Source organism: Centrocercus urophasianus, unplaced genomic scaffold (assembly GCF_019232065.1).
Source record: "Centrocercus urophasianus isolate 14NV4802_14NV808 unplaced genomic scaffold, USGS_Curo_1.0 seq_10, whole genome shotgun sequence".
NCBI lineage: Eukaryota > Metazoa > Chordata > Aves > Galliformes > Phasianidae > Centrocercus > Centrocercus urophasianus.
In genome coordinates this window covers 36,510,119-36,526,384 of record NW_024884142.1, presented here as the reverse complement: position 1 = coordinate 36,526,384, position 16,266 = coordinate 36,510,119, and the positions used below count along the sequence as shown (strand labels likewise).

General features: G+C 38.1%; 1 protein-coding gene across 1 annotated transcript in view; it reads right to left on the bottom strand.

Moving 5' to 3' along the window:
* Positions 1-813: 813 nt before the first annotated feature.
* The window catches only part of CRYBG1 (crystallin beta-gamma domain containing 1), a 42,499-nt gene continuing 27,046 nt past the window's right edge, over positions 814-16,266 (bottom strand). The window contains exons 15-21 of the mRNA XM_042825170.1: positions 15,177-15,286; positions 14,747-14,876; positions 10,941-11,080; positions 9,537-9,660; positions 8,216-8,374; positions 5,264-5,426; positions 814-2,284 (exon numbers count right to left, since the gene is read on the bottom strand). Coding sequence (XP_042681104.1) covers positions 2,196-2,284; positions 5,264-5,426; positions 8,216-8,374; positions 9,537-9,660; positions 10,941-11,080; positions 14,747-14,876; positions 15,177-15,286 — 915 coding nt within the window. The 3' untranslated portion in view covers positions 814-2,195. The remainder of the gene's footprint in view (positions 2,285-5,263; positions 5,427-8,215; positions 8,375-9,536; positions 9,661-10,940; positions 11,081-14,746; positions 14,877-15,176; positions 15,287-16,266) is intronic.

Here is a 16,266-nt window from a genome sequence, read left to right as displayed (position 1 = left end):
CCTTCAGTCATGCTTAACTGGTAAATGACACTTTTGAGCTTGGAGCTCTTATTCTCTGAGCAGTTCCAGCTAAATACTGCAAGGGTGAGACACTGTCACCTGACTGTCGATGCAGAACCCATGCCATCCTCTTCTCCTTTCCTCAGTTTTGTTTGCTTTTAATATTTATAACATGTATAACAACTCAGTCTGGTTCATTCTCAGAACTTGTAAACTTCTGTTTGCATTGCTGGCTCAAGATTGTACTTCAACTTTGATGACCAAATCTCTCATGGCATAACTAAGTAGAAGCACAGAACAAAATCACTGTAAGTGATAATTACTCCAATTGCTTGACTCTTGATAGCAATTCAGCTGAATGTGGTGTTCATGCAGGACAGCCAGACGTGATTTGGCCAGTGACCAAGCCTTGGTCCTTCCATGCCCCCTATCACAGCTGGTGCTGTTGAAGTGTTTGAAGCTGTTGGTCTGTTTTTAACACTACCATTGTGTCAGAGACACACGTGAGTTACTTACCTGCAGCTGCACAGGTAGATGAAAGGAAAGTAGTAACCTCCTAATCGACACCTGCACAGTTCCTGTGGTGCAGCTATGGCCATGGAAAAACCATGGCACGCAGTGCATTACCGGGGATAGAAGCAGCAGCCATGTGCTAATGCAGACCCCTGTGCAGCGAGCACCTGTTTAAACAGGAGATGCACCTCTTCCTCAGAGCTTGCAGCTGTAGCAGAGGAATTAGTGCCAGAGAAGATCACAAGATAGAAGCAGAACTGTCAAATGTCACCTTTCTAACTTAAAAATGATTTCAGTAAGTTGTTATCTAATTTAAATTTATTTGTGAAATGCTATATTACATATAGCAAGAGCACACTGGTATGACAAAGTACCACTATTTGGAACCAGTAACAAATCTTCTATGAAGAACTAAAAGCAGCACATTCCAGAGCAACAAAACTTCAGTACTTCTGTACAGGAGGAGGAAAATTAGTAAGGCACTTCCCTCTGGGGTGGTGACAATGCAAGCGTATGTGTCCTCTGAGGCAACACAATAGTAATGAAAATGTTTCTTTTGAACAGACTTACTGTGCAAGACAAAGGCCTGGGTGCTCCTAGGAGCAGCATGTAATAACACTGAGCTAAGCCAGAACAAAACACAGCAGCATAGTACAAAAGTTTTTTTTTCATATTTTACTTTTCTGCCAATATTATTATGGAAAATTAACACAGAAGCCAGAGCATAGGCCAAAAGTTGGTGGCTAAAAGGCTTAGGTGCCTAGGTGCTTAGGTGCTTTCGAGTCACGGTTATTGATGGTTTCCCTTAAGAATTCTTTTTTTCTATATAGGAAATGATTCTAGAGTTCAGGAAGACTGTACTTACTGGAGCTATTTTAAAAGATTACTGTCTTGGCAAAGAAGTCAAATACATGTAACTAAAAATTAGGCAGCTTAGGAAATGGGCAGGCAAGTTCTTCACATTCTGATAAGTTCTTTTGTCAACCCTCTCTTTTTCTAACAACCATCCACTCATTTATATCCTCCCTCTACCTGAGAAAAATCTAGATTATTTTTCTTCTTAATTTAGGACTTACTACTTTAGCATACTAACTATATTTGAAACCACATGTTAAAAATTCTTTGGATCTGCTGTTTGCTAGTGGTCTTAAGGTTTCAGTAAACATACGTTTGTTACAGTGAGACAAATATATTAAATTTTCAGTAGTGAATATTCTTCTATACTACCAGCCAATAGGCCTAAATTGCTATACCGTATACACATTGCACTCCTGTCCTTTATAAAATAAGCTTTAATTATTTTAGCCCTTAGTTAAAAAAAAAAAAAACAAAACACCTTTAAAAATAATTTAAAATTACACTTCTTAACTGTTCTGGATTATGTACTCACTGATGTGATTGTAACTCTGGGGCCTCTCCCACCTCTGGTTCTTCCCACTGCTCTGAAGCATGCTACTGTTCTCTATCTCACAGAGTTGCAATGATTTAAAAAAAGGTTGAGAGATACCCAAGCTTTTATAGGGATAATTATGTTCGGTAGAGAGATATGAAATCATTCTGTTGCTTGTTCTTTGTAAAGCTGAAAAGACAGAACTCTTGATCATGCATCCTTCAAAGCTGGCAGTGCCAATTCTAGTGTCCAGAACAGTGCCCAATTCAGACATCACCTTTCTCATACGGAATTACACAACCAGTGGTTCCCAGCACTGCGTTAACTTTTCTTCGTTGACTGTGTTGACAACAACATGATCACGATCGTATTGCGTGCCCCCTGTAAAGAAGAATTCAAAGTGCACAGATTAGCACTGACCTAAGAGGCACACTGTGTTCTGGGTTTCAGGGCTACTCTAATAACTACTGATTGTAGATGGCTTTTCCTTCTCCTAAGGCACTGAAAATACAAATTACATTCATTTTCATCACCATCAGTTTTTGGAATTTCCTTTGAAGCAGGGAGATCTGCCTGCTCCTCTCCACCTCCGTCACTAATTCACCACTTTAGCTTTTTCAGCCTGAATGGACAAGGAAGAAAACACTGTAATACAGTCACATCTGACTCCTTAAAGACTGCCATTTCCCAAAAATCAAAGTCAACTGTTCAGTTTCCCTTCAGTGGTTGTCACTTTGTTCTAAAGATGACATTTACACTTTGAAAAAAGTCCTTCTGTTAACAGTCAACGGAAGCAAGACCGTACCAGAATATATATATATATATATATATATATATAAATATATATATATTATATTAGAACAAGCCTGGGGATGAGGTTGAGTCTCCTTTATTCTTCACACTGTCACCTTATGTTTTGACCAGCTGCAACACAGGTTGCCATACACAGAACACAAGCAATGCTGAGCTGTTCCCAGTGGGAGCTGAGCATACCTGAATGTAAAATATATCCATTTCTTAGATAGGCTTAATTTACTACTCGTGGTACACAGTGCCAAATGTGCTCCCATAGAAGAGGAGCGCTACTACTATTCTCACTTGGACTCAGAAGCAGAGGAAAGTTCAACTAGAACTGAAAGTCAGAGCTGACTGCTTTTGATCTCGTATGTACTGCAGAAGCATGAGCCACGTGCCTTTCACATGGTACCACCCCTGCTATAGCTGGTACCACTGCTGTACTTCCACTGTAAGCAGCCATCTGTACAGAACATTGAGACATTCCTACAGACACCCATCTGTCATTCTGCACCCTCTCCCATGCCTCCCTACAACCTCCTTATAGGAAAAGAAATGCCTAGCAGCTGGAAGCCTCCTGTGATTATACAAATACAGACTCTAACAGATCCTAGAAATAACAGGCCAGGTGTGTGTAATTGGAGTCCTACGTGGTTGTGCACATTTAATAGCAGCTCTTTTGTACTAAGGAAATGCCATTTCAGGCACCTTAGCTGATCTCTGCTTCAGAGATCTGAGGGAGGCTTGCTGGTGCCACTGTCCTAGATCAGAAAGGATCTCTGAGAATCATGGAATCATTAAAGTTGCAAAAGACCACTAAGATCAGCTGGTCCAACTATCAGCTCATCCCCACTGTGCCCACTAACTGTGTCCCTCAGTGCCACATCCACACGGGACAGTGACTGCAGCACCTCTCTGGGCAGCCTGTGCCAACATGATTCACATCTTTCTCATCACCAATGAATGACTAAGAAGTAGTAGAGACACAACATAAATATTGGCAAATTTCTTCAGAAAAAAAAAAAAACAACCAAAACTGGGAGAAGAACACCAGATCAAATACATCCACAGGAAAAAGCTTTAACCTGCAGGCACAAAAAAATAACGTTGGCTACATCACTCAGTTATCACTGCAAGGCAGGAATTACTTTGTAAGCAGTGATCGGTAAAATACAAATGTAATAACGGGAAAGATCAGATTTCTTTCGGTAGAACCTGGGGTTATTTGCTATGATGAGAGCCGTGCTCTAGGCAAGCCGCTGCACCATGCCGAGTATCCACTGGGTGGCATTGTGCAGCCAAACAGCCAGCCGTTTACTAAAGAGTTCATTACAGCTCCATTTGTGGGCAAGACTGGATCAGCAGAATTGGCAGAAAGAGATGATGATCCTACTATGCTTTCTCAAATAAATGTACTTACAGAACGGGTCTGTACTTTTGTCATCAGACCTATCCATTATGAAGTTCATCAGTTTTAAGTGCAAAATATGTGATGTGCTTTTAACGTGATTAAGTGCACACTGCGTTGTAGTACTCTGCTTTTTGGTGCAACTTAGAACTGACTACAGAAAAAAAATGTTAGCAGACCCGACTTGAATTAGGACTGTCCTTTGAACTGAAGTCTTTCTGATAAGCTTCACATTAATCACTGCCAACTTTGTAGGGCTGTAAAGAGAATTTATGAGTACTTGTGTCAACACTGAATCACAGTCAGACATTACATAGCCCTTGTCTTACAGTTCCGCCTGTCCCAAAGTGCTGACTGGTGACTGACTTTTTTTTTGTGATTGTTGTAGTTAAAGCCACAACATCAATCCAGAATTGATTTTAAAACTGCTAAAAAGAAATCAACAGCAATAAAAATGATTATTCCCTCCAAAAAATGCAGAGTTATGTAGGAACATCTGACCATGATCACTGTGCTGCTTTATCAGACCTATGAAATTGTGAAAGCAAACCCTGTTCAGAAACAGTACCTTCATGAAGCAAATTGGCTGTGACAACTACAGTAAGATGTGCCTTGAATGCAGGTAGAAATTCTGTCACAGCAGCCTAATATCATGTTCACAACATAGGTATGGCCATTAATGAACAAATGAAAAAACTTTTTTCATCTATTCGTGTCAGTTTACAGTGCTGCCTTTGCTTTCCTAATATCCTTTGCCTATTGCATCTACAACTAATGTATAAGAAAAATTGCTCTATACAAATTAAAGTTAATGAGAAGCTAGGTAAGAAAAACTTCGCTTCAGCGTTTTTAAATAATTATATTCACATTACCCAATGCTGAGTAAAATTAACTGAGGGTATCTACAACACTGAGTGGACACTGGGAATACAAGATAAGCCAGTACTGTGGGTTCCTAAACTCTGTGCAGGAAAACTGCAACAAAGTCCTATGGCCTGTATAACTCAGGAGGTCAGACTAGCTCATCGGGTCTTTTCTGATTCTAGATTAAAGTAACTGTAACACCATCTTTAATTTATAGGCACGTTTAATGCCTATCCCATTGGAAATACCATGTAATTAAGACACAATATAATTAGATAAACACATTTGCTTACCTTTGATATCTAAAACCAGCTTAGGTTTCATCTTGCTGTAAATCCTGCCATCGGGACTAATATGCCAATACTGTTTGTCTTCATTCCGCTCAAAAGACAGACCAAGTTTAGAGCCAGGAGTGATAAGATTTCCAACAATTGTCAAGCAGCAATCCTCTGCCATCTGTGTAATCAGAAAGGCAACAGCAATTATTCAAGCCTTACTTCTAATATCCACTATTTTTTTTTAATCAGACAGAAGGGGTGAAAGCAGGTGAAAACAGAATCTAAGAGCTCCATTCCCCTTAAGGAATGCATTTTTCTCCTAAACTCAAGGCTGTTCATTTCTACATCCATTCCTGTTTCTGCTGACACTCTCCACTAGGTAAGACATTAAAACAGGCATTGTTGTATCACATCAAAAGGTGCAATTAGCACCTGTCTCTATCCATGGTGTATAACAGATGCTATGGAAGATAACATTCACTCTGCTCTGCATGCTGAATGTTCCTAGTACATTCTCTCAGTTCATAGCACTTTCTAGACCAGAGACTTCTCCATGCAGAGCTGGTATCTCTAATACCTACATGCTTCCTGTCCCGTGTGCAAGTTTGTTACTACTCACTCATATCAATGCAACCCTTTCAAACACACACCTTTCCATATCATAACCCTTCTGTAGCAAACAGGTCCACATCTTTACCACTACTACTACAACAACAAAAGAAAATATTTATTTGATATGCAACAATTGGCTTTATTTGATGCTCTCCTTCCTGCACCCTGCCTTATTTTAAAGGTGGTTTGTCCACATTACAGGTAGTCCTGGCTAGTTAGTCTCTTCCACGCATCACCTCTGCTGTCTTTTTGCTGTTGCTATTCGTTAGCCTCTTCTAGTTCTGCAGTAACCTTTTGAGCTTGAGAAAGGACATAACCTCACAGCGTATTAAGTGTCACAGTATGTCACAAAGGTATTTTCCTCTTTGTTCTATAATTCTTTTGTAGTCATCTATCAGATTACGTGATGTCACAACTCTGCAAATATCTTTAGGGCTAAGAATATTGGCTAAAATCAAGCTGATTTGAAAAGAATGCTAAGGCTGTCTTAGGGGTGAATTATAGTGAATTGTTTTCTGGGAACAGCGATCACCACAAGCCTCCCTGTAATTCTGAATTTACTTCAGTGGGAGTTTAAACATTCATGTGCCTTTATTGATATGGCCCTAAATTATTAAAATATGCCATTTTGGGAGAGGAACACTTCTTACTATCATAACCTAGAATTGAAATACGCCCCAAAGTAAGTCAATTTAATTCTCATTTGTATCTAAAAGCTGTCTCCACTGGGATGTGGAGGACTCAAAGCTTCCACATGCATTCATGAGCCTGTTGCATTGTGCATCTCTAAGAAACTTATCTTGATTGAGGAAATCTAAATTCTTATCAATTTCTGCTGACAAATGAGAGGAATGATATTAATATCCTGCTCCCTGAGTTATCCCACCTACCCAGGAACCTCAGGCAGACCTCAGCATGCAGTGATCCAGAGGCACTAAGGTGCCCTAAACTTAGAGCCACAAAAGCAGAAATTCTTCCAGTGAACTGTCTGCCTACATGCATGCACCTACCCACCCCTGAGTTTCATTTACTAAAGTGTGGCAAAAACAATTTGAGCAAAATACAAAGACTTTGCTGCCATTCAATAGAAAGATGGCAAAGTTCCATTACTGAAGATCAGTGCTGCCCTCCTGCACTTCATGCTGAGTTACCTGATGGCTACACAGAACAAGCTGTGCATTTTCCACGTACAACAAAACTGCACTATCAAATACATAGAGAAGAAAAACGAAAGAGCTTTTATCCAGAATCATGCAATACCATGCTGTCGTGATATAAAAATTTGCAATTAAATGTTTGAGGGAAGTCTTTTGTATATGATATTCAAGCTTTTAGCTTACTGGATATAATTTCACTGCCTGCATAAATCCCTTTTACCACTGCATCTGTCCTGTAAACACGTCCAAACAATGCCTTAGCTTATTAACAGCAAGATTCTTCCCTCCAGCATAGATGACGTGGTTATAAACATCTGCTTTTGAAGTTATACAATCCTATAGAAAAAGTTCACATGATTCTTCACAGTCAAGGTGTTTAACAGTATTAAAGTAACTTAATTTTCTTTGGCCTGCATCCCTACCTAAGACTGTTCATGCTTAAACATTATGAACTGCAAATACTTCTGCTCACCTCAATGACAATTTACACAATTAGTTTTATGAACTGTGAGAAAAGTAGGACCTCATTTGGGAAATTGTACGGAGGCATGGAAAAAGGATGGAACTTGACAAACATGGAATAACCAGCGGAGGGGAGAGGAGGGGGAGGAAAGTAGAATTTCATTCTTAAGCTTGTCTGAACGCAGAATAGGATATAACCTGATACTGCTGCGATGTTTTTGCTGTGGAAAAAGAAGACAAGAAAGTAAAAGAAGCTCATTAAAAGCATGATGATGGTCTTCCAATGCTGTTTGTGTTTTGTTCATCCCATCCCTGGAGGCACTGAAGGCCAGGTCGGATGGGGCCCTGGGCAGCTAAGCTTGGGGATGGCAGCTCTGACAATGGCCCAGGGCTGGAAATGGGTGGTGTTTATGGTCCCTTCCAACCCAGCCAGTTCTATGATTCTATCATTTATAAGATTACTATTCTTTAAGGTAAGTAAGTATACAATAACTGAATCTCAGATTTTCAATGACATCAGGAAGAAAGGTTCATATGACACCTAAAACAAAATCCAGAGTTCAGTGCAACAAACTGCCACCAAACACACACTAAGCAAAAGCTCCACAGATACTGTAATACAGCTGAAATTGAATAAACCTAGACAATGAACTAAGACGATTTCAGTTTCTACTCAATCAGTGAACCCTGTGATTGAAGAGGGAAAGAAATAATTCACACTGAACTTGAATCCTACCCGGCATCTTATGAATCCATCCTGATAAACCCAGATTTGATCATCTGAGTCTACATCTTCTGCAGCCTGTATTCTGAGAAGATTCAAATTGTCCAAGTTTCCATCAGTTGACATGAACTTTCCTGTCTCCTTGTTCCGAAGCCTGAAGTACACACGTTTCTGTAGAAAAAAATACAATAAAATAAAAAATGGCAACAGCAACAGAACTCTAACCACAGTCTCTCTCATGTACAGCATACCCTTCTCTGGCAAACTTCAGAGCAGTTCACTACTCAGTGCTCAACCTGGTGTGTCTCTTTCTTTCAGAAATCTTGCTTTTCTGTTTTAGGATTGAATTACAAAGTCCCTACCTGCGTAAGATGATTCAAGCTTTGAAAACCTGCCATTCTGTGGGGAGACCTAGTATTAGGCTTCCCTGTGCACTGGGATCGGCACAGTGGGATGCTAAGAATGTTGAATTCAGAACAGCAGCAAATTTCTGTGTAGATGCTCCTAGTCTTCACAAAAGGTGCACTTGTGCAGTGCTGCTTATTTCACTGGCATCAAGTGTTACACTTCACATTCATGCTGTGGCTTGTTTCACATTCACTTCTGTTTAGACAAGGTGTTGGCCAGGGCAGTCAAAATGCATTATTCCTAGCTGTGCTTAAGGCTACACAAAGACTGCTCCATGACAGTAAGCATTTGTTACCAGTACAAGTAATCTGTAAGTTACAGTTGCTTCCTCAATAAAATACAGCTCAGCAAGAACTTCAAAGGCTCAGGGGATTGCTGCAGCATTTGGACCAAATTACAAGGTCCCTATTTGAACAAAACAAAAATGTCAATACTGGAGGTTTTATATAGAAAAATAATTTGGAAATCTAATGTATGTAGTAAGCAAGAAAGGATTTTTCAGTCAGCACAGTATCACTCCTATTTGAAATAATCCAATTTTGTTGACCAATTTTTTTTGTTGCTGCTCCAAAAATAATGTAAATATTACTGACTATACTAGTGAGGAGCTAGTGACAAGACTTACCTATATATGGTATTTATAACCATTAGTTGTTAATACTGCTCACTAATCTTTATGTATGGTCTTCAATATTGTCATTTAAAGTATCCTAATGAACAGTTTAAGCAGCAGTAACACAAAGCCACGTAGCATAATCAAATAGCATTTATTACAGTGAAAACATAGAGCAATTTCTTCACACAATTGTCATCAATGAAGCTTTTGACGTGCAGCAAGATTTTAACATTGCTTTCAGTTGTGTAATACTGCCTCATCCCACAGCTAAGTAAATCAGTACTTCACAACCTCACATCAGCCACTCACCTGCAGTAAAGGTCTCAGAGAACCTATCTGAGAGCAGCCACTCAGTTTGTACCAATCTGGAATTTCATTTGGTGACAGCAACATCTGACGTCCCCTGTAATTACTATGCTCATAAATTATCCATCTATGAGGGGAGAAAAAGAAAAAAACAAAAACAAATAATGCTTTTGCTGCCAAAATCTGCTTTAGAATAATAATAACAACAACAACAATAATAATAACAATAAAAAAAACAAAAACAGACTGAACAGAAATATACCCCAAAGAATAGTAGTGTTAAATATTTAACACTAACTGATAGCACAAGGATTCTTCCTAATGGGTCTTAAAAATAACAAAATCATGTTATTATTTGGTCAACAGAATTGGAGTGCACTGGATTTCACATTTTGGAGTCATTTAAAAACTACAAGTTGAATAAACTTCAGTTCAGTGAGCTAAGGAAATCCCTCGACCTGTTCCTCCAGGTGGAGAAAATGGTTCGTACTTCAGACCAGGTATTAACTATCCACTTGAGGGCAATATTGAGCTATCCAACAGCATCTTTTGCACATGCTTGGGAATTTACCTCTTCAAAAGAACACATTTAAATGCAAAGGAACAGTAAAAAAAGAAATGTGATTCTTCAAGGTAGAAAACCTTGAGGCAAACATCTTGGTGGTAAAAATTAGCTCCAGAAAAACACAAGAAGAGAAATTTAACAGATATGTTGAGATATTGAAAGCTTTTTTTTATTTTTATTTTTATTTTATTTAAACATAATCTTCTTGAGAATAGGGAATACAACTGCTGAGAAATAGTTAAATGAATTTAACTGATTGATTTGTAACGAGTCTGACTCAATTCCTGAAGACCTGAAGTCCTCAAGAGAGATTATTACAAGCACTATGCTACCAAAAAGGGCTGTATCACAGTCTCATTATATCAGTGTCCATAAACCAAAGTAAAAGAACAAATACAAAGCTTATTAAAATATTTTGAACTTAGGATACAAGACACAGATCACAGATCACAAACTGTTATGATTTGTTATGATCAGGACCTAAAGCAAAAGCACAGAAGTTAGATTTAACATTGCTATGCAAGCTAGCTTTTATAATATTAGCAGGAGAGTTGGGACCCGCTTCCTAGTGAGCTTTGTTCAAATTCATTTCAGCTTCTTAGAACATCACAGGGCACCTCCTTGCGAGTTCGTGACAGTGTTGTGGAATCAGGATGAAAGTAAGTTTCTGTAAGTGCAGTGTGCATTAATGCACTATGCACATTACAGTGTTCCAATTTTATTCTCCTTAGTTTCTACCACCTGTGGTTTTTTGTGGGGGTTTTTTTTTTTTTTTTTTTTTTCCCCCCCACTGTTGAATAAATACATAATTCTAAAGATGCAAGAAGTGAATTTAAACTCACGTGCCACCAAGGACTTGAACTGAAGCTATTCGAGGATTATATCCCAGGAACCGGAGATTTAAGATTTCTGTAGTGAATTCTATTTTTTTCCCTTGGAAACCCACTTTTTCAAAAAGAGCTATGCATGGCTCAGACAGCTCCTGCACAAAGAAGATGAACATTTTTACAGGAATTTAAAAGCCAAAACGCTGACTGTGAACATCACTACTTCATGCAACCCCTTTTGTATCACCGTTTTCAGATTGTTACAACTCAAAGACCCTGAAAAAGGTTTTTGCTTTGCAACAGGATACTTAAAAGAAACAAATGAAAATGTCATTAAAAGCCCTTATAGAAAACACACAGGGGATCTTCTTGCATGCAACATCACACTTGCTCATCATAAAGGCACACAAAAATCTGTGGACAATTCTTGCATATCTTAATTATGTTTTAAAACGCATTCTAATTAACGCCATACCTCTCTTCCACTGCAGTAAACCCCAATCATTGTAGGAATTTTCATTTTCAGATCTCAACACGCAGATAATACTGGTTTCTATAGCTTCAAACTACGACAGTCTTGTCAGCATTGCTTGTTCATCACAGCTTCCATTTTTTTTAGCTTCTGTAGTAGACTATGATAGTATCACCAGGCAAAAGTGTCAAGATTCATACTTCTGAGGTAAAATTCATGACTCAGACAAAAACTAACATCTGAATTTTCCAAATGGCTCTGGGGAGATGATTCTTCATTCTCTCTGTCAAAATGTTTTTGGTTTAAAGGATTCCTACCCACACAGAATTTCCTGCATCACTGAATCTATTTTAAATGCTTTCTGGATAACGAACCTTGGATTCTTTTCTGTGCATCAGATACCTTTAGTGGATTGGAAACAGCCTCTCATAATTATGGTCTCTCCCTGGAAACTGGGAGGTAAGGATTTGAAATCCCTCAGGGTAAAGTTAATTAAATCTGAGTATCCTGGTGGCACAACTTATAGTCACAGATAGGGAGAGGCAGGGTCATTTTTTTTCTCACCAGTCTTCCAGTCACAACTGAGTAAATCCAATGCCACAGACAGAAGAGTTCCTTACTGCTGAGATGTGTTTGTATACTTGAAACATCAACACAGAGCAAAGTCTGAAGAGACTCACAATGATCTCAGTCATGAAAACAGGCCATGCCAAGACTGAGATGGCTCTACATGCACACAGCACTGAATATCTATGCTTCCCTTTGCTTCTGTAAGGAAAAATTTAATGTCAACCAATTTCTTGACAGTGCTAAAATTCTTCTTTAACCTTCCTTTTGATGTTCAAAGGCCCAGATGATAATGTTACGTTAACATCACCATCATCTCAGCAGTAGTCCAGATTATCACAAAGCAGCTGAGCTGTTTATTCTCCTGTTTTCTGCTAACTAATATTGTGCATGCAAACACCAGAGAGGTCTTTCAGCTTAATGCAAATTCAGAGTAGACTAATCCCACTATTAAAGGTTAACACAACTTAGACTTTAAAGCATAAACATGGGTAAAGAGCCCAACATGGACCATGATTATTTCCCAGCATCTCTGAATCTTCAGCCCTTTTACAGACCTGCACCTGCCTGCTGTGATATAAAACAGGTCAGACAGCCACCCTTGAGCCACATGCAATAGTTCAGAAATAATCTAATTACAAAGAAAGCACAGAGAAAAAAGGAAATCCTCCAATTTTCAACCACACCTTCCACTCTGGGCATTTTTATTCTTATTTATTTAACATTCAGCAGCAACATTGTTATACAAAATATTCCCCACAGCAAGAAGTGCAAGGTCATCTTAGAGTTATCTATCTTGCAGTTCCTCCCATGCGTTACTCTGTACATTGCAGACTTCAGTATATCTACATATAGCTATTTCACAGAGTTGCTCATTAAAAACAAGTATTTTCAGCATGACTATTCAAGTATAAACCACATCCATGGTTGAATTTATATTATGTTCAGGGAAAGGTGCACATAGCAAATTCAAAAAGGAAAAACACTCTTTTCTATCCGTAACAACTACTTGGAACATGCAAAGTAAGGACAATCAAGCAAAGATACTGAGATTATGAATAAAAGCCCTTTTAACTTTCACTTCCAAGTTTATAAAATATCCCTTATGCTGTTCTTTTAATGGTCCCTTAGAAATGGATCTCTGCAAAATGGAGCTAAGCTGGGTAGTTACACCAGCTTTGCATATTAAAGCAAAAAAAGGTGCTTCTTGGATAGAAACAGACAGAAGAATCACAGGGAAAGTTGTAGGCCCAGCAAATGGTGGGGAGGAATAGAGAATGTCACTGCCAAAAATCAGCCACAAAATAAATGTGACAGATAAAACTGGTACCAAGAATAAATTCAAGATTGCATAAAATTATGAAAAATGAACAGTATAATATCATCATTTTCATCTAACTTCTTACTCTCTGTACTATCGTTAATAAACAACTGAGTAAAGCAAGCCATTTTTCTCTTCTCAGGTAAGAAGTCTCTGAAGAAGAAAGCACCACTACAAAACCTGCAGATAGACACAGCTCGTTACCACTGTTTGAAGTGTGATAAATTGTAGGGCAAGAACAATTTTCAGAAGCTTTAAGAACCTCAAGAACTGTCATTTGGCCGTTTTAACACAAGAATCTCTGTGACAAAGAAAAATTTTTCAGGAGAAAAATCCTACTAGTGTGAAATAAGCATTTAAGACCCAAGAGCTTGATACTGATACGTACAGAAGAGCCTATTTTAATCCGTGGTGACCACCCACCAAGTTTGGCTAGAACAACTTCTGTTGTTCTTAATGCCATTTGTCTACAGGATAGTCAAAGAGTTCACAAGGCAGACATACTTACTGCAAATGTTTGTTTACGCTGTACCAGAGACAATGCTCCAGAGACATGAAAGAGGATGACACATTTTAGTTCTCCTTTGTCAACTGCTACATCACTAACAAGTTACCAAAATTACAGTGGACTGCAATACAGTTGCCAGATTCAAAGAGGAGAGTCAATAAGGTACTCCTCCATTTTTAGAATGAGTACCACCTCTTTTGTAAAGTTGCATTAAGTTCCTGGATTCTTGACTACATTTTGCTAGTAATTACTTTGATCTTAAGAGATACTTGCAGTTTCCGTAAGTGATCCATCATAATGATTGGTTACAGGCTTGAACAAACTTGTTCCTGACCACTGAGGAGTTACAAAATATGTAAATGTTGTTTAGGTTTGTATCCAACACACAAAACAACAGTGTCTGATTTTGCCAAATGGCATGGGGTGTTGCTTTATTTTATCTAGAAGGGTACATCATTTCACAATGAAAACAAATTGCATTTCCCTGATGATACAAATAACGTTTTATAATTATATGTATCTCATGCAAAGTTCTTTAGCTGAAGTTTGCTCTTTTAACATGAGTAAAAAACAATGATCTGAATACAAATATTACTTCACGCTGTCCTACTGCCATTTGTCAACTTATTTTAAGTGATCTCTTCTACTGGGAAATAAGAATCTGACACATCCTTAACTATCTTTATGGAAGTCCTTTTTAAGCTGCTATGGAGAACAGCAATGCCAGACACCTGTTTCTGTGAAGTCCTCTCTTTTGCAAAAAATGGCATAGAGGTACAAAAACTGACTGCAGATAGGATGTTTCACTGCTGTTGTACAGGAAAAAGAAGAGTGTTGTTCTACTGTTTACATACCCCTAACATTTTTATTGTCACAAAAGGAAAAAAAAAAAAAAGAAAAAGAAAAAAAGAAAAAGGAGGGGAAACATCAGTGTACTTATCTGCTTTACTTACTATATTTACAATCCGTAAAGATTTTAGAGCTGCTTGGGACAAACACCCCATTGCCATCAGATCCGGATAGATTCCCTCTTCTAACACATACTGGTTACCAGAGAATTCTTCCTGGTCAAAAACTATACAGCTGCAGGAAGAAGCAGAAGAAACTGTCTTTTAGGAAAACTGTGGAAATAAAATGATGGTAGTGTTTCTGAGTCTTTAGTAAGAGGTACTTGCAGAAACATCACGTACAATGTTTTGTCCTGATAAGCTAAATATCAATGCGTATGTGTGCATACCACAAAGCATTGTTCTTTGTAAGTTCCCACAGGTAAAACCATTTCAGATGTTAGAAAGCCGTTTGATTATTTTTATTATTATTATTTTTTTTTTAAAATTTTTACCCATTTCAGTGATTTTTCAATATTTGTTTGATATAACTTACCTGCCACCTAAAACTTTTGAAGACTTCACAGTAAATGAATCAATACATCTTGTGCTTTTTTCAAGTATTTGACAGTTACCCTTGAATTCAGGCTCTGAAAATAACTGGACCTTTAAAGAGTCATGAACATATTTAAAAACAATTAATGCTTTAACCTTCATCAACACATCTCTACCATTACTTCTATAGCTGCATTACTATATATTCAATATCCAGATTAATTCAGCTTCATAGACTTTTGTTACATTTTCAGTGTCATTACCCAAACAAGGGCTGCAAAGCCAAAAAACACCTCTGGTTGTAAATTAAGCAGCATACAAAATAATTCAAAGAACACTAACAAAGGTAGCTACTTTAACTATCTGCTGGAGAAGACATAAATCCCCACACAACAGATAGAATAGGCACATGATTAGAAAAGGGTAATAAACTGTTCTGTTTTAATTTCTTAATCCATTTAATCTCAAAAATGCATACTCCTCTTATGAGCAGTATTTATCTGTGTCTCAGAGCAAAGTGGTGCACAGTCCTGGCAAAGTACTGAAACAGCATGCCAACAGGTGTGGTAAATATTCTTGGGGCAGATGGGCTTTATGTGCCTGTTGCAACTATAGCTGAAGTCATGTCAGTTCTTTCTTTCTGTGTTCTGAGGAGGAGAGGGTATGAAAGGATAAGTCACCCAGTCTTTTGTCCTTGTTAAAAGGAAAAAAATTCTAAATAGCAAACCTGCTAATTTGGTTAGAAGACAATTAACTCTGATCACACAGAAGTCATTCACATTATCACATGCCTACCAGCTTTATTCACTCTTAGCAGAGATACGAGTGCAGGCATGCACAGCATTTTCCAAAGAGGAACATGCTGACAAAGGATACAGTCTGTTGACTACAAGCCATTATTTCTTAGTTTCCTTAGGATAAAGTCTATAGTCGTAAATATTTTTTCATGCATATAGAAGAAAATAAGCAGCCTGGAGATTTCTATTCCCCAGAGTTCATACATATTCCTATACTGGATACTCCAGTAAGGCGTGTTACTAATTATGAATGCAAATTGGGAAAGCCAAGACTTTTCTCCCTGGTTTTCAGTT